The sequence below is a fragment of the Anguilla rostrata genome, chromosome 5, assembly GCF_018555375.3.
Source record: "Anguilla rostrata isolate EN2019 chromosome 5, ASM1855537v3, whole genome shotgun sequence".
NCBI lineage: Eukaryota > Metazoa > Chordata > Actinopteri > Anguilliformes > Anguillidae > Anguilla > Anguilla rostrata.
In genome coordinates this window covers 58,311,449-58,335,614 of record NC_057937.1, presented here as the reverse complement: position 1 = coordinate 58,335,614, position 24,166 = coordinate 58,311,449, and the positions used below count along the sequence as shown (strand labels likewise).

Genomic DNA, 24,166 nt, shown 5'->3' with positions numbered 1-24,166 from the left:
ATACGCGTATATGCGTGTGTGTGTGTGTGCGTGGGTGTTTGTGTGTGTGTGTATGTGTGCGTGGGTGTGTATGCGTATGCGTATGCGTGTGTGTGTGTATATGCGTGTGTGCGTGTGTGTGTGTGTGTGTGTGTGCGTGTGTCCTCTCATTCTCTGGCAGCGTACCCTGGCGCTGGTCTTGTAGGTCTTCTTCAGCAGGGAGAGGGTTCCCTTCAGGCCGGACTTCTGGGTCATCTCCAGAGCAGCTTTGAACAGTTTGGGGGTCTCGGGCCGTGGGGGGATCACCTGGGCGCCCTCCTTCCCCTCGCCCTTGTCACCTGCTGGCTTCTTGTCCTTAGTCAGCATTTTCCTGGGGCACAAACCGGAAGAGCCATGAGCACTGATTCCCAGATTTGCACTTGCAACTGCCAGCTTCCCAGCTTTCCTGTTTCCCAGTTTTCCTCTGGCTCAGGCCAGTTCCCCTGCTGGATTATTTATCCACCCCCCCTGGATTTCCGCCAGGTCCCTAGGTACCGCCAGGAAAACGGGGGGGGGGGGTGAGGTTGTGATTAATGAGGGATCACAGGATGTTCTAGATCAGATAATAAGAAGTGCCCTGCTCCACCCCCTCATGCCCTGGCTAATAATGCGGGTAAAGAATGGTTCATGATTTCATCCCACATACCCCCCCCCCCACACCCCCCACTCCCCCATCTCACTCACTCATGACTGGTCATGTGACATGAAAGCTCGAGCTGTGATCAAAAGTGATCTGAAGGAGGTCAGGTGGACTCAGGACCCCCCCCCCCCACTCTCCCACTCATTTGGACTCCCTCCACATAAATTCCTCTACTCCTGCTGATGAGCTGAGAGGAAGGCCTCCTGACCATAGATCATTTCAACCACCCATAATCCTAATCCCAGTTCACTTAAACCCTGTGGAGAGTAAGTTTTTTGGAATGTTTGGAAAGTCAATGTTCTAGAATCACCGCAGTGTTCTGGAATGTTTCTATCACCACAGTGGTGATTGTCACATCAGCATTAGAATGTTCAGCTAAGAACATTCTAATCACATATTTGTGATCTCAGAGAAGTCCAGAGAAGGACGCTTATCCCAGATCAGTCACTGGGGGAAGAACCTACTGATTCTTCCCCTCTCGGAAACCGAAGGAGGCGTGTCAACACTGGTCAGGTGACCCAACCACATGACCCAAATGTGCTGCTGTGATTGGTGGGTGCAGGCAGTAGGCTCTCTCTCACTTGGCCTTCTTGCGCAGCAGCTTCTGGGACTCGGGGTAGTGGACCAGGATCTCCGCCAGGTCCTTCTTGTCCAGGATGAAGAGGTTGGCGAAGCCGTGCGCCACCACGTTGGCCGTCCGCCGATTCCCGCCGCCCACCGCCAGCAAGCTGCAGGACGCCACGCGGAGCGCGGGCACGGGGGAAACCACGAGGGTTACCGGGGGTTACCGGAGGGATAGAGTAACCGCGGTTACGGGAGCCCAGTTTGTTACCAATGAAAACGAATTCATAGATAAAGGTCGAAGGTCACTGAATTCATATAGAACGGTTAACAAACAACCGTAACATAGCACAAAAAGTCAAAAAGCTACTTGTTCCTATTAACCGATATACTGTAGCGATACGCACAGTTCTACGCTGTGTATTAAAGCGAACCTCGAAGCGAGGGAACTGTGGGGCGGGCCTACCTGATTTCCCCGAACACAGACCCCGCCCTCAGCGTGACGAAGACCGTCTTCCCGTCGGGCCCGCCCACCACCTGCACCTCCCCCGCCTTAATGATGTACATCTCCCGGCCAATCTCCCCCTGCAGCACAGGAAGGGGGCGGGGCCAGGGGCACGTGACACGTTACACTCTGCCACCCAACGGCGATTGGGATACCACATTCTAATCCAAATTCCAAACAGAGCAAACACGATATCAAATAATTCAATTCACCCTGTTTTACTGGCATGGAATGACTCAATGTTAATTTTGTGCAGCACATGACTCAATAAATAATATTTTGAATAATATTAAAAAGGAGCTTTTTGACTAATTATCACTATGTGGACAGCCAGGGGAAGCAGACTGACAGGCACACCTGGTTTGAATGGGCAGAAAATCCATAATTCAGCAATTCTCTAGCCCCTCACCTTCTTGCAGACGTAGTCGCCTGGGAGGTAGACCACAGACCTGAGCCTCTTCAGCATGTCAAAGATCATCTGCCTGTCACAGCCCTGAGAGAGAGAGGGAGAGAGAATGATAGAGAGAGGGAGAGAGAGAGAAAGAGAGGAAGAGAGAGAGAGACAGAGGAAGAGAGAGAGAGTGATAGAGAGGGAGAGAGAAATGTTTTGTCTTTGTGGCCAAGAACAGACATGCAGGAAAGTGGGTGGAAGGTTCACTTGAGGTTCCAGACGTCTTAAGCAGGCACTGGCCCTGAATGTCCAGCAGCCAGACTCACCTGGAAAAGAGCGACTTTACTGACGATGGAGTAATTCACATCCACAGCGATGTCCAGCCGCATCTTATCCGGCAACTGCATGAGCAGCTCCTGCTCATCTGAGAGAGGGGGAGGGAGAGAGAGAGAGGGAGAGGGAGAGAGGAAAGACAGAGAGGGAGGAGTAGAGGGAGAAGACAGAGGAGGAGAGAGAGATAGAGAGGCGAGGGAGGAGAGGGACCAGAGACTAGACAGGGTACGAGGACAAATAGGAAGAACCAGCTGCTGATCTGTTATTCATCATTAGGAGTCACACCACCGGGGGACCTACTGTAACGCTCTGCTGTTTACTAGAGCACCGAACTGACAGAGAGACGCAGAGGGGCAGGGGAAAACCCAAAAACCCACAGCTTGTTAAAAGCACGCGATCATCAGCCGCTGAAAGACAACAGCCGCTTTCCCCCCTCCCACACGTAAAAACACACAGGCCCAGCCACCTTACCCAGCATGCCCTGGGACTGCCAGGTGTAGTCGTACCAGGTTTTGACCCGGTGCTGGACGTCCCGCGGGATGCGGTAGGAGGTCATGTATTTGACGGTGTTGTCCATGCAGGCGCGGTAGTAGGTCTGTCCCGCGGTGGCCGCGCCCACCACGTCTCTCATCTGGAGGAGGGGGGGGGGGGGGGGGGTCAGGGAGGACATGGTCAAACTAAACTATGGCCTCCATCATCGGACGACAGGCCAGGGGCTTGTGGTAATGCATAACATTCTACTACTCGTTTGGTTCAAGTCCATCCATGCATTGTAGTTACTTTGTGTGCTTCTTGCCCCAAACCAGGGTGAGAACTACTGACACTTATAACTGCAAAAGCCACAGTTGCACACAAAAATTTTTGCGATTGGAGGCTACGACACATCAACACAGCCCAAAGCCACAGGCGCACAAAGCAGAACAGCGATGGCTCACCTCCGCCAACCGGCGACAATACCACCTGACCAATCATAATGGAGAAAGCGAAGACTCCCACGAAGTAGTTGACCAGCTGGAAGATGATCTCGAAGAGCGTGGTGGGGTCGGGCAGCCCCCCGATGGTGATCAGGGTTTTCACGGCGAAGTAGTAGCAGCGGATGTAACTGTGGGGGGGGGGGGAGGAGCTTGTCAGAGCAGAGCATGGGGGGGCAGAGCTTGTCAGAGCAGAGCATGGGGGGGCGGAGCTTGTCAGAGCAGAGCATGGTGGGGCGGAGCTTGTCAGAGCAGAGCATGAGGGGGCGGAGCTTGTCAGAGTAGAGCATGGGGGGGGGGGGAGAAGGGGACTGGAAGCTAACGCCCACGCCTGAGCTGTCCTGCTCACCTGTTTCCCAGTCCGTCGTACACCCACTTAGTGGAGCCCAGACCCTGGTAGTCCGACCCCCAGTAGAAGAGACAGGCGTTACAGTGCAGAGAGTACAGCAGGTAGGTGGTGGTGCGGATGACTCTGTGTGTGAGAGAGAGGGAGAGAGGGAGAGAGGGGGGGAGGGAGGGTTGAGAGAGAGGGAAGAGAGGAGAGAGGGGAGAGGGAAGGGAGGGGAGAGCGAAGAGAGAAGGGGGAAAGGGGAGGTGAGAGAGAGGGAGGAGGGAGAGAGAAAAAACATGGAAGAGAAAGGGACAGTGAGAGGAAGGGAGAGAAAGAGAGAAAGAAGAAGAGAAAGGTGGAAAGAGAGGGAGAGAGAAAGGAAAAGAGAGAGAAAGGGAGAACAAGAGAGAATGAGAGACCGCAAGGGAGAGAGAGTGGGAGAGAGAAAGGGACAGTGAGAAAGGGAGAGAGTTAAAAATACATTGATTTAAATAAACATTACATTGAGAGAGACAGGATAAAAGAGATCTACAAAGCCATGTTTTTTCAGAGTGGGAGAGACTGGCAGAGATGGCTAAGAAAGACACACCTTTACTGGAGAGCGACAGAACTGCCCCAAACAAGACATTAGCGAACACTTGTATAATCGTTCTTTCCTCCATCTTACCTGTAGATATAGGCCTTGCTCAGGATGGCCTCCAGGCGGTCATTAAACTCGAAGAAGGCCATGTACTGTGGAGCGGAGAGGACTACATTGAGTGTACACAATCACAGCCTCTGGTTTAACCCCTCAGACTTACACAATTCATATTTATATCTACGTTGAAATTTACTGAAGCGACTGACCAGACTTAACACCAGTACTTCAGACTCCTCCCACAAAAAAAAAAAACCTAACAAATCATACTAATATTTTTATAATGGAAGTTTACTATTTTAAAGAGGGCAAGGCACATGCATTACTTCCTCTATAATTTGGATGAGTGTCTAGCCACTTTATTTTTTTTTACCATATTAAAAAAATATGACATTTTGGGAAATATTAGCCTTGTAAGACCGATCTTTGATGCTTGACTGTCGCAATCCATTTCATCGGCCAACACCGTGGAAGTGATCGTCGAGAGGCCGCCTTTACAGACCAATATAAACCCACGGTTGTGCTGATTGGACGAGAGACACGAGCGGCTGCTTGTCATTGGCTCTGGAGCTGGGGGGCGGTACCTTGAGGAGGCGGGGGAAGCGGAGGAGCGAGTTGACGCCGGTTTTGATGTAGAACAGCTCCAGGGGAATGAGGCTGGCCACGTCCATCTGAAAGACAGGGACACACGCCGCTTAAGGAGCCAGGGCGGTTCTGGATTAAGATACTATTTCTGTGCTCTGTTGATCTTGTCTGGTGCAATTGAGCCTGCCAATACGACCAGAAGCCAGGGTCTGCACTTTTTGAGAGTATTTCATTGGTTCCAATACACCAGACAAGATCAGTAAAGCAGTAGAAAAGTATTTGAATCCAAAACAAATACGTATTCGACCCAGGTCTGGCGCTGAGGCTGAACCAGACAAGTGTAGACAGTAAGAGGTTGCGCCTTGGCAATCAATTCACAGCACTAAATAACCATAACATCACATTACTGGCATTTAGCAGACACTCATATCCAGAAAGACTTTTTTTCAGTTTAATTTTTTTTTACATAGTATCCATATATACAGGTGGATATATGGGTTAGGAGCTGGTCTGGTAACCTGAAGGTCACAGCTTCGATTCCCTGGTAGGACACTGCAGTTGTACCCTTGAGCAAGGTGCTTAACCTGCATTGCTTCAGTATATATCCAGCTGTATAAAATGGATGCAATGTAAAATCCTATATAAATATTGTGTAAGTCGCTCCGGATGAGAGCGTCTGCTAAACGCCTGTAATGTAATGCAAGGTACAACGACAGAGTGCTACCTGGGAAGTGGTGTTCCCCAGCCTCTGTGCTACACCGCTGCCCCCATAACGGTGTGAATGAATGAGCCGTTACCTTAAAGCGCAGAGTTTTCATGTAGTTCTCCCTCATGTCCTTTTTGTCACACTGTGATGCAGAGAAAGCAGTGAGACTAATTAGCAACACGTCAGCTTTCAGTTCAGCAAGCAAATCTGTGCGAGTGTGTGTGTGCTTGTATGTGTGTGTGTGTTTGTGTGTGTGCATGCGTGTGTGTGTTTGTGTGCATGTGTTTGTGTTTGTATGTGTGTGTGTGTTTGTGTGTGCATGTTTGTATGTGTGCATGTGTGTGTGTGCCTGTCCGTATTTGTATGCGTGTGTGTGTGTGTACAAGAGAGAGCAGAGATGGAAGGTAAATGGTGAGAGATATTTCTTTAGTCTGTGTGTTGGATCTAGGCTTCTGTATATGTGGTCTGTGTGTACAGGCCTTCTGATATTCTCTGGTCTGTACAGTACACTGTGTAATGTACAGCATGTTGTGTCTGAACACGCTTTCTATGTAATATGTACTTGGACAGAGTGTGCTATAGCCGTGTGAAAAACTGTTTCATTTCACTATAGCACTTCAGTCCAGTTCCTGCTCCATTAGACACAGAGCCAAGAAGCTATTTATGCATCTAACTGAAAAATGGCAAAAATGTAGCTTTTTTAAAAATTCCACTTTTTATGATGGCAAGAATTTGTGTCTGTGAAACAGTACATGGATATCTCACGTCTGTTTGCGTGTACAAAGTACAATTTGTACATTTACCGTGTTAATTTACATAACAGAGGCCATGTGTCTGAAATGGATCGCACGCACTCTCATCAGAGTAAAATGTACAGAGCTGATTTAACACCGAACGGTTTTGCTCCCGGTCGCCTGGCGCGTCTCACCACGATGTCTCCGCCCCTGACGAACTGGAGGCGGGGCTGGAAGACCAGGATGTCCAGGATGTAGATGGCGTCGCACAGGTAGTCGGCCAGTAGCCACAGGTAGATGTTGTCGGGCGTCTGGTAGGGGAAGGCCCAGCGCACGGGGATCAGCCACACGTTCCAGTTCCACGCCATGGTGACGAAGAACAGCCACAGCACGTACATCAGGTCTGCGCCGGACGGGGGTCGGAGGTCACCGCGGGTCAGACGGCAGGGAGGAGGGGTCAGAGGTCAAGGTGGGTCAAATGGCAGAAATGAGCCAAAAATTCACAAAAATGTCTTTTGTTACAAAAAAATAAAAAAGACAGTCTTCCAGGTACTCACTGGTGTAGGGGTCGATACTGTAGGGGAAGGGGAGGGTGGGTGGGGTGGAGAGGAGATGGGCGGGGCGGGGGGGGGGGGTTGGGTTGGGGGAAGAGGAACTCACTGGTGTAGGGGTCGATGCTGGGGGGAAGTGGGAGGGTGGGTGAGGTGGAGAGGGGGCCGAGGTGTGTTGGGGGGAGGGGGTGGGGAGGACTCACTGGTGTGGGGTCCATACTGTGGGGAAGTGGAGGGTGGGTGGGGTTGGGGGGATGGAGAGGGGGGAAGAGGAACTCACTGGTGTAGGGGTCGATCTGGAGGGAAGCGGGAGGGTGGGTGAGGTGGAGGGGGCCCGAGGTGTAGGGTTGAGGGGGAGGGGGCGGAGGTGGGTGGGTGGGGTGGGAAACTCACTGGTGTAGGGGTCGATGCTGGGGGGAAGCGGGAGGGTGGGTGAGGTGGAAGGGGGCCTGAGGTGTAGTTGGGGGGGTTGGAGGTACTCACTGGTGTAGGGGTCGATGCTGGCAGGGAAGCGGTAGTTTATGAGTGTGCTCATCCAGCCCGGAAGCTTCACCCTGCGCCACAGCTGCTGGTACCACTCCCCCGCCTCCTCTTCCTCCTTTTCGGCCGGAGCCGTCGCCTCCTTCTGCTCCTCGGCAGGAGGGGGCGGAGGGGGAGGAGCTTCACTGGCCTTCTTAGCAGGGGCTGAGGGTCAAAGGTCGCAGGTGAGCGGTTACATTTGCATTTAGCAGACTCTCTAGTACGCAGTGACTCGCAAAAGTACACAAGCAAAGGTTTAGGCAATGTGCAGATGATCTGATTCCTGGCGTAGAACGTAATCCTGGCCGTGTGTGTGTGTAGCGGTGAGAGAGAGACAGAGGTGTGTCCATGGTGTGTGTGTGTGTGTGTGTGTGTGTGTGTGTGTGTGTGTGTGTGTGCTCGGCGCGTGCGTGTGAGAAGACAATGTGTGTGTGTGTGTGTGTGTGTGTGTGTGTGTGTGTGTGTGTGTGTGTGTGTGTGTAGGTGCGAGGGACTCACAGGCCGTGGGGCTCTCCTCGTCCGAGTCGTCGGGGTCGATGAGCTTCTCCTTGGCGCGCTCCGTGCGCTCCTTGAAGAGCTTGACCAGCTCCTGCAGACGCTCCTGCACCACCGTGCTGGTCTGACTGGCGGCCGACGCAGGCCGCTCCTTCAGCCTGCCAATGGGAGAGGGCAGCCATTGTGACATCATCCCTCACCACCCCCCACTACAGGAAACGGAACCCTCATCACGGAACGAAAGGTGACATCACAATACGCCAGGGATTACCAGGAAGCTGAACCCCCCCATACACACTGGCTGATCATGGCTACACCTGCTCCATCGACCAGACCAGACCACTGAGGCTACTGCCACAGCCATGGTTGGGATTATTATTATTTTTGGGCTCGTCTTGCTAAGAAGACAAGTCTGGACCTGCCCAAGAATTCACACAACCTCTATTAAATATGACTCCAACCTTCACTGCAATCAAAAATAATTAACAGTCTGAAAATTACCAGCCAGCCCCAGGGCTGCTAGACACACCCTACATATTGCTAAGCACTTTAGGGTAAAATGTTCGTCTGATGTTGCCTTGAATACAAGGATGGGAGGGAAGAGGTGGACAGCTGTGTAAATAAAGATAAAGCTTTTTTATCGTTAAAGAAAATGTTTATACTGCCCACTATAGGAGGATATATTTTATGTTTTTTTTTGGAGACTGTATTATTCACTAAATTAACATTTTTAATTTTTATGTTAACATTTTAACCGACCAATCAGAAGTGTGTCCATTTAGTGGGCAGCCGATCAGAAATAGGCCTGAAACAGCAGTCAACTTAGACATACTTCTAAGCTTCAATAAAATCTTCCAATTTACATATTTTGAAATCTCAAAATCAAAATATTGTGGCTTAATGAACACCATAAGTGCAAGAAAGAAAGTGAAAATTGCACAGGGTCTTCAAAACCACTCTTTCAGAAGTTTTCCATATTTTGCCCCCCCTCCCGGCCCCCCCCAGTGTGTTGTTCCCCGCCCCTGGAATGGCGGTGGGGGGGGGGTCACGCACCCATCGTCCGCGCTGAGGAGGCTGGCCTGACTGGGCCAGGCCTTGATGGTGGTCTCCGGGTCCTCCTCCTCCTCATCCTCATCCTCCTGGGAGTACAGCTTCTTTCTGATTGGGCAGAGAGCAGGGCGCCAAGTGAGCACGTGCGTGGAGACACAGAGTCGCAGATCAGGGCTGGGGGTTCAGGGGAGGAGAATGCGTGCGGAACACGAAGAGGGGGAACAGGCTTGTGATGGAGAGGAACCACAGGACATCTAAAGCACACTGTGACCTTGCCGAGCGGTTCAAAACACGCGGGGCCCTCTTGGCCTCGATCCAAAGCATGCGGTTTGGATTCCACACACCAAGGAGGGCCATTTTCACTGCGACACAGACAGACACGATCAGCATCCCCACGGGGGGGGGGGGGATGCTGGACATGAGGTGATGCTTTTCAGGCCTGGTTTGTAATTGCGGGATGATTGTGGGATGGGTTGGGAGAATGAAGAGAAGGTATGGGGGAGGGCAGGGATGGGAAATGTAGAGCACAGGCTTTGGGATTGATGATGACGGGTAATGGGTAATGTGGGTTATTGGGTGGTGGTGGTTTTGGTTGGATGGGTCTTACATCGTAGTCCAGAACTTCTCCAGTTTGCGTGCTCTGGGGTCCACCCATGGATCAGTCCACACAGGGGTGTGAATATTGGGGGAGTTGGTGGGGGGGGGGGCGTGGGAGCAAGGGGGGCACAGGACGGAGGAGGGGGGAGGGGGTCAAGGGAAGAGGAGGGGTGGGGGCCACATAGAAGAGAGAGACAGGAGTAAAACTACAGAGGAGCCAGGACTAGTCATCATGCTCCAATCAAGGGCAGACTGGAGTCTATGGCAGTGCAATAAGCTTGCAGTGGGTTTCATCAGAAATTCCCATTCCAATTCAACTCCACTACTCGCAGGAATGAAAAAAGACCCACATGGTTCATGGTTCTCAGACATCTATGCATTCTATCTACAATACCTGCACAGCAAAACGCAGAGTTAAATCTACCGTAGTGATTTATGAGCTCAGCGGTGACAAAATACTACTACTACTGATTTAATACTGAACATTTTTCATGTCCATATCTATCTTCCTGAGGCTCAAAAATATTGCATACACGCTATAAATACACCATAAAGCATTTTAACAAATGTCTGCAAATTGCTGTTTGTAGTTCTGATGAATCAGATCATTCGGGTCTCAGACAAACAGCCTCAAAGTATCAAAAAACAACAGACACGCTGGAGGTGGAGTAAGCCTCTACTCGTCTTTTTACTGCTCTTACAAGAGCCCAACAACACAACATGGACTAGAGAGAGGAAGAGAGGGAGAGGGCCTCAGAGAGAGAGAGAGGGAGAGGAGAGGAAGAGACAGACAGGGAGAGAGAGAGAGAGAGAGAGATGGGTGCTGGGGACTGCAGGATGAGGGTTGTGGGATTTTCGCATTTGCTGCTCAAAGTAAGCCTGTAACCGTGTTAATGAGATTTACTACAGCACACTGCGGGGACCGCTACGGAATTCTAGCATCCCTGCATTCTTACTCTTTATTCACAGCTGTGCTGCACTTGTCCAAAGACAAGAGGGCAGGAGAGAGGGAAAAAAGAATGGAAAATATAAATAGAGGAAGTGTATAAGCTGGAGCAGTATTTTAAGCATGTTTGCAGGGTCTGACTCTTTAGTGAAAATTCCCCGAGGCAAACGATGGTCACGGTCACGCGGCTCACGCAAACCGCGGCTCACCTCCGGGCTGCCATGGAAACGCCGGGCACGGTCAGGGTCTTGGGGTTCTGGTCTTGCGGGGTGAGGATGCGGGGCACACTGCGGGGACCCCCTCCTGCCTCTCCGTCCGAGTCCACATCCTCCACGTTCACGGCCGGGTGCACGCTGAGCCTAGAGCTCTCTGCACAAACAGACAGGGTGACCGTGATTACTGAGCACCGGAGGACATGCTATCCGAGGTCAGGCAAACAGATGAGTGCTTGACTCTGGGACTCCTGAGGAAGGCACAGGAAGAAACGGATTGTAGAATCAATCAGAACCATTAGAGACTAACAACAAAGTTCTGGAACTCTCTCAGTGACTAGAACTCCAGGAAGAACACACAGGGGACAGATGGCTCCGGAACTCCCAGGGGGAAAAAAACAAACAAAGGAGAAAAAACAGAGGCACGCATGGTTCTAGAACATACGGGGAAGATACAAGAAGACAGTTCTAGAATTATGGAATTTAAATCACAGCAAGACATGACCGTAGAACTTCGATGACAGCACCACATGAAACTACAGGGCACAGCACAGCACAGCACAGCACAGCACAGCACAGCCACGGGGTGGGGGGGGGTGGGGGGGCACGCCTACGAGGGCAGCTGGTTCACCTGAGGGCCGGGCGGAGGAGGGGCCGTCGTCCGGGTGGAAGCCGGGGTTGGAGAGCCCGGACGCCGGCCTGCTAAGGCTGATGGGGGGCAGGCGGGGGTAGCTGGGCACGTTGGGGAGCTCCAGCACGCTGCTGGGGGAGGACGGGGTGGGGGTTCGGGGGTGGGGCTGGAGCGGGACCCGCCGCACCAGCCGGTTTAGCTCCAGGTCTGGCTTGGGCGGTTTAGGCATCCTGCTGCTCCGGGTGCTCCGGCTGAGGCGTGGGGCCGCTGAGGCGGTTGAGAACGTTGAGGTAGCACTGCCTGGTGAGCTGGGGCAGCTTGGTCAGCCGCTGGGGCAACTGGGGCAGTTTCTCTGGCAGCTTGGGCAGCTGAAGCGGCAGCTTGGGCAGTTGCTGGGGCAGTTTGGGCAGCTTTGGCGTGGGCAGGTTTTGGGTGAGCTGGTCCAGCTTGGGCAGTTTTGGGAGCTGGGGTAAATGCTGCCTGAGCTCGGCCACGCCCCCGGGGAGGCGGAGCTTGGGCGGAGAGATGTTGTTCTCGTGCAGCAGGAGGGCGAAGCGGTCCAGGCACGGAGACAGGAAGGGGACACGCCTAAAACAGCTGTGTACCGCGCTGCAGCTGGCGGGGACTGCGGGGAGGAGGGGGAGGCAGAGAGAACAGCGTCATAAAGCAGCACTGGCAACGATGCGTCCTACAGACGCGGGTACAAACCCACGCGCACACAAAGGGGTAGCCAAGCACAGCCTCCTCCAGCCGCTCCACACAACACAACATACGATTACCCCGCTGAGCGAACAACCGAGCACCCCCCCCCCCCCCCAACCTGCCGGCTAATCGTGCTCTGATTGGTACTCAAGGGACTGCATCAGAGCCTCGAGTGGAAACCGCGGCAACGGGGCTGCTCCTCTAAACTCCTCAGCCTGAGTGACCTCGGCCGCTCGCAGGCCTCAGTCACGCCACCCCGCACGGACGGGTGCAGTCACGGGGGGCGGACGCGAGTCCGAAAACGGACATCCGACATTCAGACATCCTGACGTGCGCGGATGTCGGAAACCACAGCTTTGTGTCGGAAACGGACATAATTTTGCGCACGGAGAAGCTGCACCAGGTCGGTCATTTTGCCCAGTCTGATTACCGTTTCAATTTGGACCCATCCCTCCGCCTTGAACAGAATTCTGGCTACGTTGGTCTTGGGTGACAATACATTAGCCGCTGGTACCAGGACCTCGGTCTTGAGCTCAGCAGGCTGACCGTATCTCTTGTGTGGTGCAGCACACAAGCTCTGTGGTTTAAAACCTGCCTAACCCCCATCATGCACATAAATACTCAAAAATGGATAGATGCACTCAAGCAGAAACTGCTAGAGGGAGAACCATTTACAAACAATATACCTGCAACAGAACTATTTACAAAAAATGTACCTATAATATCAACATTGTCAACAAAAATACTGTCAGATAATCCCAATAATTTCCAGCGGGGGGTGGGGGGGGATGAAGAGGCCAAATATGCATTTGATATTCAGACACTCAGTAAACATACATAATTTTTGCACAGTCTATTGCACTGCATCACAATATACACAGTAAAATGTCCAGCATTAATTCAATTCTCACAGTGTACAATAGGGACCATATGAACTTGTTAACATTTGAATTAATACTGAACATTTTACAGTGTATAACTGAGCCCAGAGACCGAAGTATATCAGTTTTTTCTTCTACATTCTCCACAATCTGCGCTCTATATTCTATGTTCCATTTCGCTTCTGACATTCCACTTTAAGACAGCACTCAGAGGACTGACCTCCACACTCCTGCTCAGCGACCTCTTCTTCCTGCAGAGACACAAGAGAAAAAACAGGAAAATTAAACCGCGGCGGGAGAAATCAGCGGGATCCTGCCAGCGCAGCCATGAAGTCACCACACTGCGCCGATGGCCATGGTTACCAGGAACATCGTTACCTGGGCCGCCGCCGGGGAAGGAGCGCCTGTCTCTGCGGTCGTTGGCTGTTTGGTCACCACGTTCTCGTCCACCTGCAGTTCGGGTTTCGGCGCTTCTTCCGGTTTGGTCGAAGCTTCAGTGGGGCCCACATCCACCAGGCACCTGAGGAGAATAGAGTCTGTCAGTGGCCGCTGGGTTTTTGAAGGCAAGAATGCGCGTGCGTAATGGCGTAATCGCGCGATAACTAAATGCAAAAGACCCTGTACACTGCCTGGGTCCAAAAATTAAATAGAAAATCTAATTATGGTTTCGTCACACCTTTATCGTGTTCAGGAGTGTGTCAGTACCTTATTATTTAACGCAGGATCCGTGTCATGAAAACAGACGGCTCTCGAGAGAAAACAAAGTTCCCAACACGCAGCCTTCAGGGAGAGTAAGGGGAAGCTCGCCGGTAAATATTTAAATCCGAGACTCACAAGCCTGTTGTCCTTCGCGCATTTTCCTGGAATCATTCGTCAGATTTGTGAGAGGAGTCTAAAATAATGAGATTAGTACAGATTAGTGTACAGACACCAGTGAACAATTGGTTCTGAATGGCCTTGTTTAAATACTGCATTCCGCGTGCAGTTGACCAAAATAATATATATATATTTTAAAAACCTTAAATAATGTGATCTTCTCGTTTTAAAAATGAAAAAATAAAACGTTTAGAAGCGTGCAAAAAGACCACGAGAGGTGCGAATATGCGAATTATTCTATTTTCAAACATTAAAAACATGGGTGTAGGGACCGTTACTGTAATTATGGAATTAATAACCGCATAAACAATGTGACTGCATTCCTAAAATTATACGACACACTAATTCCCTCCCAAAGTAATTATTTAACCGCTCGTTGTAATACTTTAAACTATGCATTTCCCAAACCACACCTGAAAGGTGAGGCTAATTCAACGTACTTGTTGAACTAGCCTATATATAAGCGCCGGTACCGGTTGTTTTATCTTTTTTTGTTCCTGCTAGAAATTCTTATCACGCTTTTGACTCCGCACTGTCTATAAAATGGAAGATGAACATTCAGCGAACGCGCAACACTGTGTCAATAAGAGCATGTTAAATGCTTATCAAGCTAAATAACTTTTAAAATAACAATTATACAACGCCAAGGATATGAAAAATTACAATTTCCATGAAATAAAAATAAATCCACATGCAGATAAATAAACGAACCCAAAATTATCGTAAACATGTAGCCTACTTACTTTCATTTATTATAGTTTCTTCGGTGAATGAAGTGCAAAATGATTGCCTTCGGAACAAATCCACATGAGGATAACTTGATAATTTCAAATCTGAATGGTTTATACATAAACAAGATGATTGTTCTTCTCGGTCGTGCATATGAATAGTATACCTAAAAGAATGCACAAAGTCTCTATTATTTCAAAGTAGATTATTGTAAAAGTGAAGCTTTTCCCTCAATAATGGCATTTGTTTGAGAAATCCACGGAACCTGCGCCATCCTTCTGCGGCGTCAACGCGGATCAGCGCGCAGCCTGCAAACCAGGAGAAGTTACTAGGGCAACCGTCGAGGAGGGACACGTCGTGACTAGGGAGAGGGGAAGCAGTTGCTATGACGAATCAGCATGTTGCTATAGCATCTGGATTAATTAATGAACATCCGCTAATGATGGGGAGAGACAATGGGCAGAAAATCTCAAGACACTATCGTAGGCACCATATAAATAGTATATTTAATTACCAGAGAGACCCAAAAATGGTTGCGCCTCTAGAATAAACGAAAATGTTATTTTTGAGATTATCTGTAACGGGATGACCACCGTAACTTCTTATCGTCTCATCTCTGTTTAGATTAGATTTTGGTGTATAGCACAACGCGATACAAATGACGTGATTTATATTAAACAGACTAACGAATAGGGGTAATACTTTTGGAAAGCATTTCAGACTATGCCCCTTGCAGCAATGAAGCAGAAAGCTTAGCCTACAAGACAAGCTTGGAGGCTCTAACAGGCAGCAAAATAGAAGCCGTAGAATTTTTAAAACATCTTTTCCATTCCACACTTTGATTGCATTGTATATGGGTGGCATTGTAGTGAAATATGCAGGAAACCGAACTTGCAACTCAAAGGTTGCAGGTTTGATTCCCAGGTGGGGCACTGCCACCGTATCCTTGGGCAAAGTAGGCCGATGCAACCCAAATTGCTTCAGCAAAATGTCCTGCCTTGTAAATGGATTGTAAAAAAATTTCAGCTCTGCAAGACTTTTTGTCAAACGTTTAAAAATTATATTTTTATCATAACCTACTGTTGACTGGTTTAAAAAACCAATTGGGATTTATTTTTATTGTAAAGGACAAACCGTAGAGGGAGAGGATTAGAGGTTTGGCTGTGTGTCTCAAAGACTGCAGCTCTAAATCATGTACACTGCTGCAAGTATTTATCCTAGTGCAGGTAAATCCTAGCCTACAGGAAGCAAATAAAAAAATAAATACACGACAGAGTTCCAAACGGCGAAGGGTTCATTTGATTCCGTAATGGTGTGGACTGTACACCTGATACGGTCTGGTGCATCCACACCCTGAGAAGCAAGGTTGATGACAGACTTTATTTAATGTAACTGATTGATCACCTTCACCTTAAGGTGACTTTCAAAATGCCAATGCCCCCTGTCCACAGACAGCGTAACTGTTAGAGGAGCACGACAGTGACGTCCAAACTGTATGCTCCCTCAGACACCGGATCTGAGCCCAATCAAGCAATAATGGGACATAATGTATGATTATGGATCACTGAAACAGCGTTTTCTACTTCCATCAGCTAAACATGAGATGATTAACTTTCTCAGGGGAGAAAGGCGGGTGACACGATGGTGCAGAGGGTAGCACAGTTGCCTCACAGCAAGTAGGTCCTGGGTTCAAATCTGGGTTCGAATTCTGTGTGGGGGTTTGCATAACTGGAGACGCTAATTTGCCCATAGGTATGTGCATGTGAGTGAATGGTGTGAGTGCTCTGCGATAGATTGGTGGCCTGTCCAGGGTTTATTCCTGCCTCTTGCCCAATGCACACTGGGATAGGCTCCAGCTAGCGTTCAGTGGTCAAAGGTAAAAATGTAACAATACAGTAGATGGGAAATTATTTTGAGAAGCATGACGAGCAATGACACAGGGCTCTAGTTAATTTCCCTATCACTGCAGTGTGGTTACATCCCTAAACAGTACTCTACTTCTTACAACAACAAAAAAACCCCAGAATTAACAAACATAATGAGATCTTAACATAGCATAACATAACATAACATAATGATTCGAACAGGCCATTCAGCCCAACAATGCTCGCCACTTTCCTGACTCAATTTGTGTTCTGATTACCTACACACTAGATAGTATCTAACACCGTACAAAGCCTGGTCTTGAAAATCCACAGAGCTTCTGCCTCTACCATCTTTTTTCTTGTACAGTAAGACCCGTTGGGGAAAGAGAAATGTCACCAATATAAATGTGAGCAACATGTTTCTCAGTGGCTAAGCGTTCCCCTGCTATGCATACAGTTATTAAGAATTATTTGTGCCAATTCCAGTGAACAGCAGGGCGTTAGCCGTGCGAGTTCCTCTGGACACACCCCAGAGTGGTATAACGGTTTGGTTGTCCTGTCGAGCTGGTTGTGTCAGTGTGTGTGTGTGTGTGTGTGCTGTACATGGTGGGGTTTGTAAATCCAGCTGTGTGTGTGTGTGTGTGTGTGTGTTGCGCAATACGGCACAGTGAAAAGACAGGCCTGCGGATGGAATGCATTTAAATCAGGACATCTGGAGATTTAAGCAGCTGGCAAAGAAAACAGAAGAGTTCTGAGAGAAAAACCACTGGGAGGGGGGGAGGGAAAACAGGAAGTGAGGGCGTGGACGGGAACTTACTCTGGGTCCTCCTCGTTCTCTGCCTCCTGGACACCGGGGCAATCTTTACGAGAACAGACAGGGAGTGGGCCGATTACCTGAGGGCGCTTTCGCCGGCCGATTTGCAGGAGGTCGTTTACCCACAATGCACCACGGCGGCGCCATAGCGACACCTTCTCCACAGCCTGTATTTACGGGGCGGTGCTTACGCCCCTAGGGATCACCGCTGAGAGCTGTGCCCCATGCTAACGGCGGGGGAGAGGAATGTTCGGCCTGGGCAGGGTTTAACCGCCCCCCCCCTGTGGCCAATCAACCCCAAGTCCCACAGGACCACAGTGTTCACTGGCGTTAGGTTCAGCAAGGCAAGGCACACAACTATCCTCTCCAGGAAGTCGATGACTCAGAACTAGTCTCAATATTTCCCTTAACCTTGACTCCCAGTTGCTTTGTGCTTCTGAGCGAGCACAGCTTGGCGAGCTTGCAGGTTTTTGTGGGTTTCCCTTCAACTAGCAGCAAGTTAAGCCATGGAACCAAGGAGTGTGGACTATTTTTTTTCTTTCTTTTTTTGGCAATTAATAACAAATAGTAATCTCTTATGTGTTGAAATATAAAAACTAGCAGACACTACGGCCCTACATGACCGAAGACTAGCACCCTAATATCGGTGGTTTGAAGAGTACCGGTGAGTTGTACTCTGCTATAAAACCTGAGGACCAGATCTGAGCAGCACGGGGGGCGCGGGGGGGGGTCGTGGGGGGGTCGAGGACCGTGCGGCTGAGCGGGACGGCTTACTGCTCTCCGGCGTCTCCTTCCCGCTCCCCTCGGCCCGCCTGCTCCTGCCCCAGCTGCCGAATCGCCATCTCCGCGGCCTGTCGCGCCACCCCCTCCGCCAGCCTCGCTGACTCCTCCCGCTCCAGCCGGAGTCTGCCGGGGGGGTCAGAGGTTAAAGGTTAAAGGTGACAAGAGTTGCCAGTCAGAGTTCACACACAGAAAGTTAAGGGCCACATTTGTATGCACAAACAGACCCTGAAGTCAAACATTGAGCAAAAAGAGCCTTTTCTTTTGCTCACATCTCTTCCAGCTTTTCTATGGTGACCACCCCAGCCTCGCTCTTCGTCCTGTCCACCATTGGGGTCCATTTCTCGGTCTGCGTCTCTGCGTCCTCCAGCACCTGGGGCAGGGAGCGGGCCCCGTTTGGGGTTTCAGTCTGCGTCTCTCTGTCCTCCATCACCAGGTCCTGGTGTGTCGCGCTCAGTGTTTCTGGCTCTTCTAGCTGTTCCAGCTCTTTCGGTTGTTCTAGCTGCTCTGGCTGCTCTTCTTCCTTGATTTCCTCTAGCTGCTCCACTTGTTCCGACTGTTCTAGCTGCTCTGTTTGCACTGTCTGTTCTAACTGTTCCATTTGCTCTGGCTGTTCTAGCTGCTCAGGCTGTTCTTCTTCCTTGATTTGCTCTAGCTGCTCAGGCTGTTCTAACTGCTCCATTTGCCCTGGGTGTTCTGACTGTTCCAGCTGCTCTGGCTGTTCTTGTAGATTCTGGTGCTCTGGCTGTTCTTGCTGCTCTGGCCGTTCTTCCTCCATGATTTGCTCTAGCTGCTCTGGCTGTTCTTCCTCTTTGATTTCCTCTAGCTTCTCAGGCTGTTCTAGCTGTTCTTCCTCCTTAGTTTGCTCTAGCTGCTCTGGCTGTTCTTCCTCTTTGACTTCCTCTAGCTTCTCAGGCTGTTCTAGCTGTTCTTCCTCCTTAGTTTGCTCTAGCTGCTCTGGCTGTTCTTCCTCTTTGATTTCCTCTAGCTTCTCAGGCTCTTCTAGCTGTTCTTCCTCCTTGATTTGCTCTAGCTGCTCTGGCTGTTCTTCCTCCTTGATTTGCTCTAGCTGCTCTGGCTGTTCTTCCTCCTTGATTTGTTCTAGCTTCTCAGGCTGTTCTAGCTGCTCTGGCTGTCCAGGCTGCATCCGTTGCTCTGGCTGCTCAACCTGGTCTGGCTGCTCCGGGTGATCCTCGTTCTCCCAGTCCGAGTCCACATCCTCCAGTACCATGGCCACCGGCTCCTGTACAGTACAGACTAGGAGGAGGGGGGGACAGCCAAGGTCCACAGCTCAGCAACACCCAGATTTAACACCAAAGATCAACACCCAAGATGGACCCCTTCATGGAAAACCCAGAAAGGGAGTGTAAGGCTGCAAATTGAGTGGTGTTTGCTCACTGATAAGATTGCTACTGTACCTGGCGTCTATATCACTCACAATGCTGCCAGGTTGCTTCTCAATATCAGAAGCAAAGGATCAAAGGTTATGTAAATCATGAGCCTGAATTACATTTATTTACTCTGCGGACACGTATGCATGTATATGTATTAGTATGCTTAATCCAGAAGAGCGGTTTTATTTTGAATATGTTTGAAATAGTTTGTTTAAAAGTAAACCTTTTAAGGCTCATGGATGGTAAGTGTATGTGGTTTTGATAATTCGATCAAATTCAAATATCCTTAACCACTAAACCGTTAACATACAGCAATACAGGATATGGAGATGTACGTTTTCAGTGCTACGGTTTGTTTATTCAGTTTGCTTAATCAGAGCAGAAACCAACGTCATTTCTTCGTCACACGGATACTTGAGTTTAAGCGCATATAAAATATATCATTACAAAAACTGGAGCTGAAAACACATTAACCCTTTCATGCATGGTGTCCACTACAGTGGACAGGGCTTTCGAAGTCTATTTTTACCTAGCCAAAAACAATTCCGATCTCCAAACTGCTTGATGACAGATTCCTTGGACCTTTGCCTAAATTTTTGATATGCTCCATATTGTTACATTTGTTTGGCTTTTCTAGTTTTGATACATTGAAGGTCAAAATGGTGGGTGGAGGTGGAAATATTCAAAGTACCTCAAAAAAGTACCTGAAAACCTTCTATTCCTCGAGAACAGAGCAGGTTAAAAATGCATATGCTTGTTAGGTAAGGTGCACGGAGAGCTAGAAGTTATGTTTTAAACCAAAAATACTTTAGTTCTTATACTGTGTGCGGAAAACCTGCTATCCACTGGAATATGAATACAAGTTTACTGTGAAACCTGCCATCAAATATGACACTAGTATGCAGTCTCCATAGCAAACAACATGACAATGAGACACACTTTTGGTTAAATTCTTTATTATTAATAATATTGCACTGATTTATATATTTTATCATGTCTGTAATATGTTAGCTGCCCTGACTGTGTTAGTAGTAATAGCCTTGTGCACAAAAACAACTATATATATAGAACGAGGTGGAGGAATGTGTATTCAATGAGCACAAACACAAATAAAAAAACAGATTTTCAAAGCAGACATGGGTTACGCATTGTTAATACTTAATACTTTAACTCTTCGAACACTGGAAAAATTTGAAAACAGTCCTGCAGCCTCTTAAGAATTTTCAACGAAACATGCTGTACACCAAAACGAACAGCCAATTAAAATGGTCAGTAGTCAGTAGGAGTTTTAAAGGCTTCTAATTGGTTAAAGTGATACTGAATTAGCCCAGGTCTGGTTGACACACACATTCACAGTACACAGCTCTACAGGGGCTCTCTGATTTAGAGAGTGATCAGAAACAGAAAGTCAGGAGTGAAAACATCACAGGCCGTTTTTTTAACCCCTTGAAGAGTAGGTTATTTGGAAATGTTTCAAAATTCAAAAGTCAAGTGTTCTATAACTCTTTGCTTTCAATTGGTAGCCATGATTCTTACATCAGTATTAGAATGTTCAGCCGATAACATTCAAATCCGTTTGTGATCGTACACCTTAAAGGGTTAAAATAATTTTTTTTTTTTTTTTAAACTCCATCCCCATCTTTTTTTGTTCCTGCAATTCTATGGCTGGGGGAAGGGTTACAGAGCCAGCCAATGAACTTCTATTGATAACAATCTCACTGACCCTTTACCTTAAGCATTACTGCTGCTTCGTAATGTTAACAGCTATAGGAGACTGGTAGGAAGTGAGCTGTCCACACAGAGAGAAAATGTGATGCATTGTGGGTGTGGGAAAGCTGAAAGCTGCCTGATCGCTTGGCTGAGTTGCTACGTGTGTATGTTCGTCTGTCCGTTAGCAGAAAGCTGCACTCTGTCTGTCTGTCTCACAGACTGATCATGGTCCTCTACCAGCTTGCTTGACCAGTCTATACGTGGCTGTCAGTCCGTCTGAATACACCCGTCTTTATCTTTCACTCTTGACCAGACCACCTGACTGTCAGTCTATGCCTGTGTGTCTGTCTGTCTGTTTGGCTGCTTGCGTAGTCGCATATGCGTCTGTCGGTCAGTGTGTGCGTGCGTGCGTGTGTGTGAAAGAATCCTCCTCAGTCTTCATTCTCCTTTTGTTTAAGGGGCTCGCACTTTCCTCCCCCCTGAAACAGAAGGAGAAGAGGAGCTGAGTTAGCTTCATGGCGACAGGGCGGGCCCCCGTCTCTGCATCACAGCCTTAAAGTGTGCATGTGCACATGCACTCGCTCGCTACGCTAGCCACAGTCTGAATGGGCCTGCCTTAACTAGCGTCTGACTCTGACCAACAGCACCACCTCCTGGGAGAGTAACGCAACTGCAGGTTTGTATGCATGTGGATGTAAAAAAATCACAGCTCAGAGCTACAGCAGCGCAGACTTCCTGTTTGGACAGGATGTGAGGCTCAGATTTCTTCTGCTTGTCTATTTTTGGGGCTGATGGGAGTTTTCATACATACAATGACTACCCTGTGTGCAGCCACTATGATTTCTCTCTTTCTGTTTCTGAGCAATCGGTGGTTTGGAGGGCCAGTCACAATACTCTAGATTACACGGGTGTGTTCCAGTGCCCACTAAGAGCTTACCGCTGGTTTACCCTCCAGTCTCTTTGTGACAGTGGTAAATATGTCAAGAGGGGAATGAGCATCAAACTTACCATTTTGCACAGTGACAGCGCACTCCTGGACAGCAGCACAGAGAAATGGGACAAATCAGACTGATTCATAAACATTACTGTTCTTTAGTATAGCACAGCTAAAGCTCCCTGAGTGTGACTGAGAATATATATAGTACACATATAGCATCTATGCCAGTGGCCTCCAACCCTGGTCCTGGAGAGCTACAGGGTCTGGTTGGTTTTCATAGCGACTCTGCACTTCATGAATCAATTAGAGCAGTTGATTACACAGTTAACTCAACTCACCTGGTGTCTTGGGTCTAAACTGGGTGCTGATTTTAAGGTTGAAAAAAAAAAACCAGCAGACCCTGTAACTCTCCAGGACCAGGGCTGGAGACCACTGATCTATGCACTAGTTATATCTAGTGGGTGTAGCTGATATCTACGGTTGCAGTATCATCTACTGCAGGCCCAGCGTTTGTTTTGAAAATGTACTGAAATATAAAGGGACTCGTGCACACGAGGCCTAGCAGAACTGCGTTAGCGGCGTCTTCACTCACCCCGCCCTCTTTGGTCTTTGTGACGGGCTGCGGTACCATTCGGCCCAGTCCCTGGACGATCCAGCCCACCACACTGCGCAGAGAGAGAGAGAGAGAGAGAGAGAGAGAGAGAGAGAGAGAGAGAGAGAGAGAGAGAGAGAGAGAGAGCAAGAGACTTCAGACGCAGTATGCAGACAGAGACCTCTTATTCACTCTCTTCACACACAGACATCATGCCCTTTAGAGCGAACGCACATTATGCGCATTTACACACGGGTTATGACGTCAGGAGTTCGGATGCCCTCTCACACTTAACGAGCTCCAGATTGTGACAGCAGGACAGATGACAGACAGCATGGACTATACGAGCTCCCGAACAGATCAGATGACGTTACAAGTCGGCAAAGCACAGCGGGCAAAATGTCATACATGGAGTGGTCAACGGGAATTGAAGCACAGAATCTGCTCCTATGACCTCACACACCACAATTGACATGCCAAAAAAACTGACAGGACAGCCCGTATGGGAGCCTGTACACCAGTCGGATCAGTCTGGAACGCCGTCTCATACCTTGAGTTGCGACATTAAGACCTAACGGTTTTCTTATGATTTGGTCCCAATCTGACAAAGCCAATCAGGAGCCCGCAATTCGTATGCTGTGTGTACACCCGCACCCATACACAGTCTTCATGAACAGTGAGTGTCAGGTCAAGGGAGCACAAAACAAAGAATGACAGGTTCCCACTTGTTCAAACCCCAGCCCCATCAATACTAACCAAGCAGTGGCTCTAACCCATACATGTGTTTGCTATGCTTTGGCGTGCGTCAGCTCTTTGTGCTGTGGTTTAAAAGCAGCGATGAAGCACTTGAACTGGCACGCCTTTTGTGCTATCAATCAGTGTCACTGGTTCAGCTGCTAATGGCCTAAGCCATACAGTAACACATTACATTAGCATACTGAGCTAGTTCATGCTAAGGTTCAGGAAGAACCTGGGACAGGAGTTGGTGTTTTTATCTAAGCTAATGCATTAGCTATATGTTTGAAGCGTAAAGCCTTTTTCAGATTTCCATTGTCTTGAATCAGCCTATAGCGAAGCAGCTTGCCAGTGCCATGGGCGTGGCTAAACTCAGGGCTGCAATTAGCCTAACATGGCACACTTCCTGTTGTCTGCCCCTCAGTGTGAGGGGCAAATTAAACAGGGCATAGCAGGCAGGCAGGTACAGCGCTACAGGGAGCGTGCGCTTTCTACACAGATCTGCCAGAGTTTCACCACATACTTGGTCTGTGGCTCCAGGCTGTGATGGCAATGCGAAACACAACCAAAGAGGTGATCACTAAACCACACCCGTGTCACCTACATATCAGATGGTTCTACTGGGCACTTGCTGACATGATTTGATGGTCATACAGATACTGTTTAAATTGTGTTGCTGGGTTACAGTACGATGCCAAACAGCGCCCCCTGTCTTTGAATGAAAGCAGCATTTACTAA

The 24,166-nt window shown here is 49.0% G+C and overlaps 1 protein-coding gene across 3 annotated transcripts in view; it reads right to left on the bottom strand.

The window, feature by feature from the left end:
• Positions 1-24,166, bottom strand: part of cngb1a (cyclic nucleotide gated channel subunit beta 1a) — a 42,411-nt gene that overhangs the window by 5,895 nt on the left and 12,350 nt on the right. The window contains exons 15-38 of one of the 3 annotated variants that reach the window (XM_064337354.1): positions 23,952-23,969; positions 22,694-22,766; positions 22,173-22,197; positions 18,333-19,317; positions 18,055-18,186; positions 13,375-13,516; positions 13,217-13,247; positions 10,780-10,939; positions 10,581-10,598; positions 9,031-9,135; positions 7,981-8,135; positions 7,447-7,647; positions 6,607-6,815; positions 5,770-5,820; positions 4,972-5,058; positions 4,418-4,482; positions 3,769-3,891; positions 3,409-3,550; positions 2,920-3,079; positions 2,442-2,539; positions 2,134-2,217; positions 1,686-1,804; positions 1,240-1,386; positions 166-349 (exon numbers count right to left, since the gene is read on the bottom strand). In XM_064337354.1, the coding sequence (XP_064193424.1) occupies positions 166-349; positions 1,240-1,386; positions 1,686-1,804; positions 2,134-2,217; positions 2,442-2,539; positions 2,920-3,079; positions 3,409-3,550; positions 3,769-3,891; positions 4,418-4,482; positions 4,972-5,058; positions 5,770-5,820; positions 6,607-6,815; positions 7,447-7,647; positions 7,981-8,135; positions 9,031-9,135; positions 10,581-10,598; positions 10,780-10,939; positions 13,217-13,247; positions 13,375-13,516; positions 18,055-18,186; positions 18,333-19,317; positions 22,173-22,197; positions 22,694-22,766; positions 23,952-23,969 (3,514 nt within the window). Of the gene's footprint in view, positions 1-165; positions 350-1,239; positions 1,387-1,685; positions 1,805-2,133; positions 2,218-2,441; positions 2,540-2,919; positions 3,080-3,408; positions 3,551-3,768; positions 3,892-4,417; positions 4,483-4,971; positions 5,059-5,769; positions 5,821-6,606; positions 6,816-7,446; positions 7,648-7,980; positions 8,136-9,030; positions 9,136-9,634; positions 9,668-10,580; positions 10,599-10,779; positions 10,940-13,216; positions 13,248-13,374; positions 13,517-18,054; positions 18,187-18,332; positions 19,318-22,172; positions 22,198-22,693; positions 22,767-23,951; positions 23,970-24,166 lie in introns of all 3 variants that reach the window. The other 2 variants (XM_064337353.1, XM_064337355.1) reach the window with 2 other exon arrangements.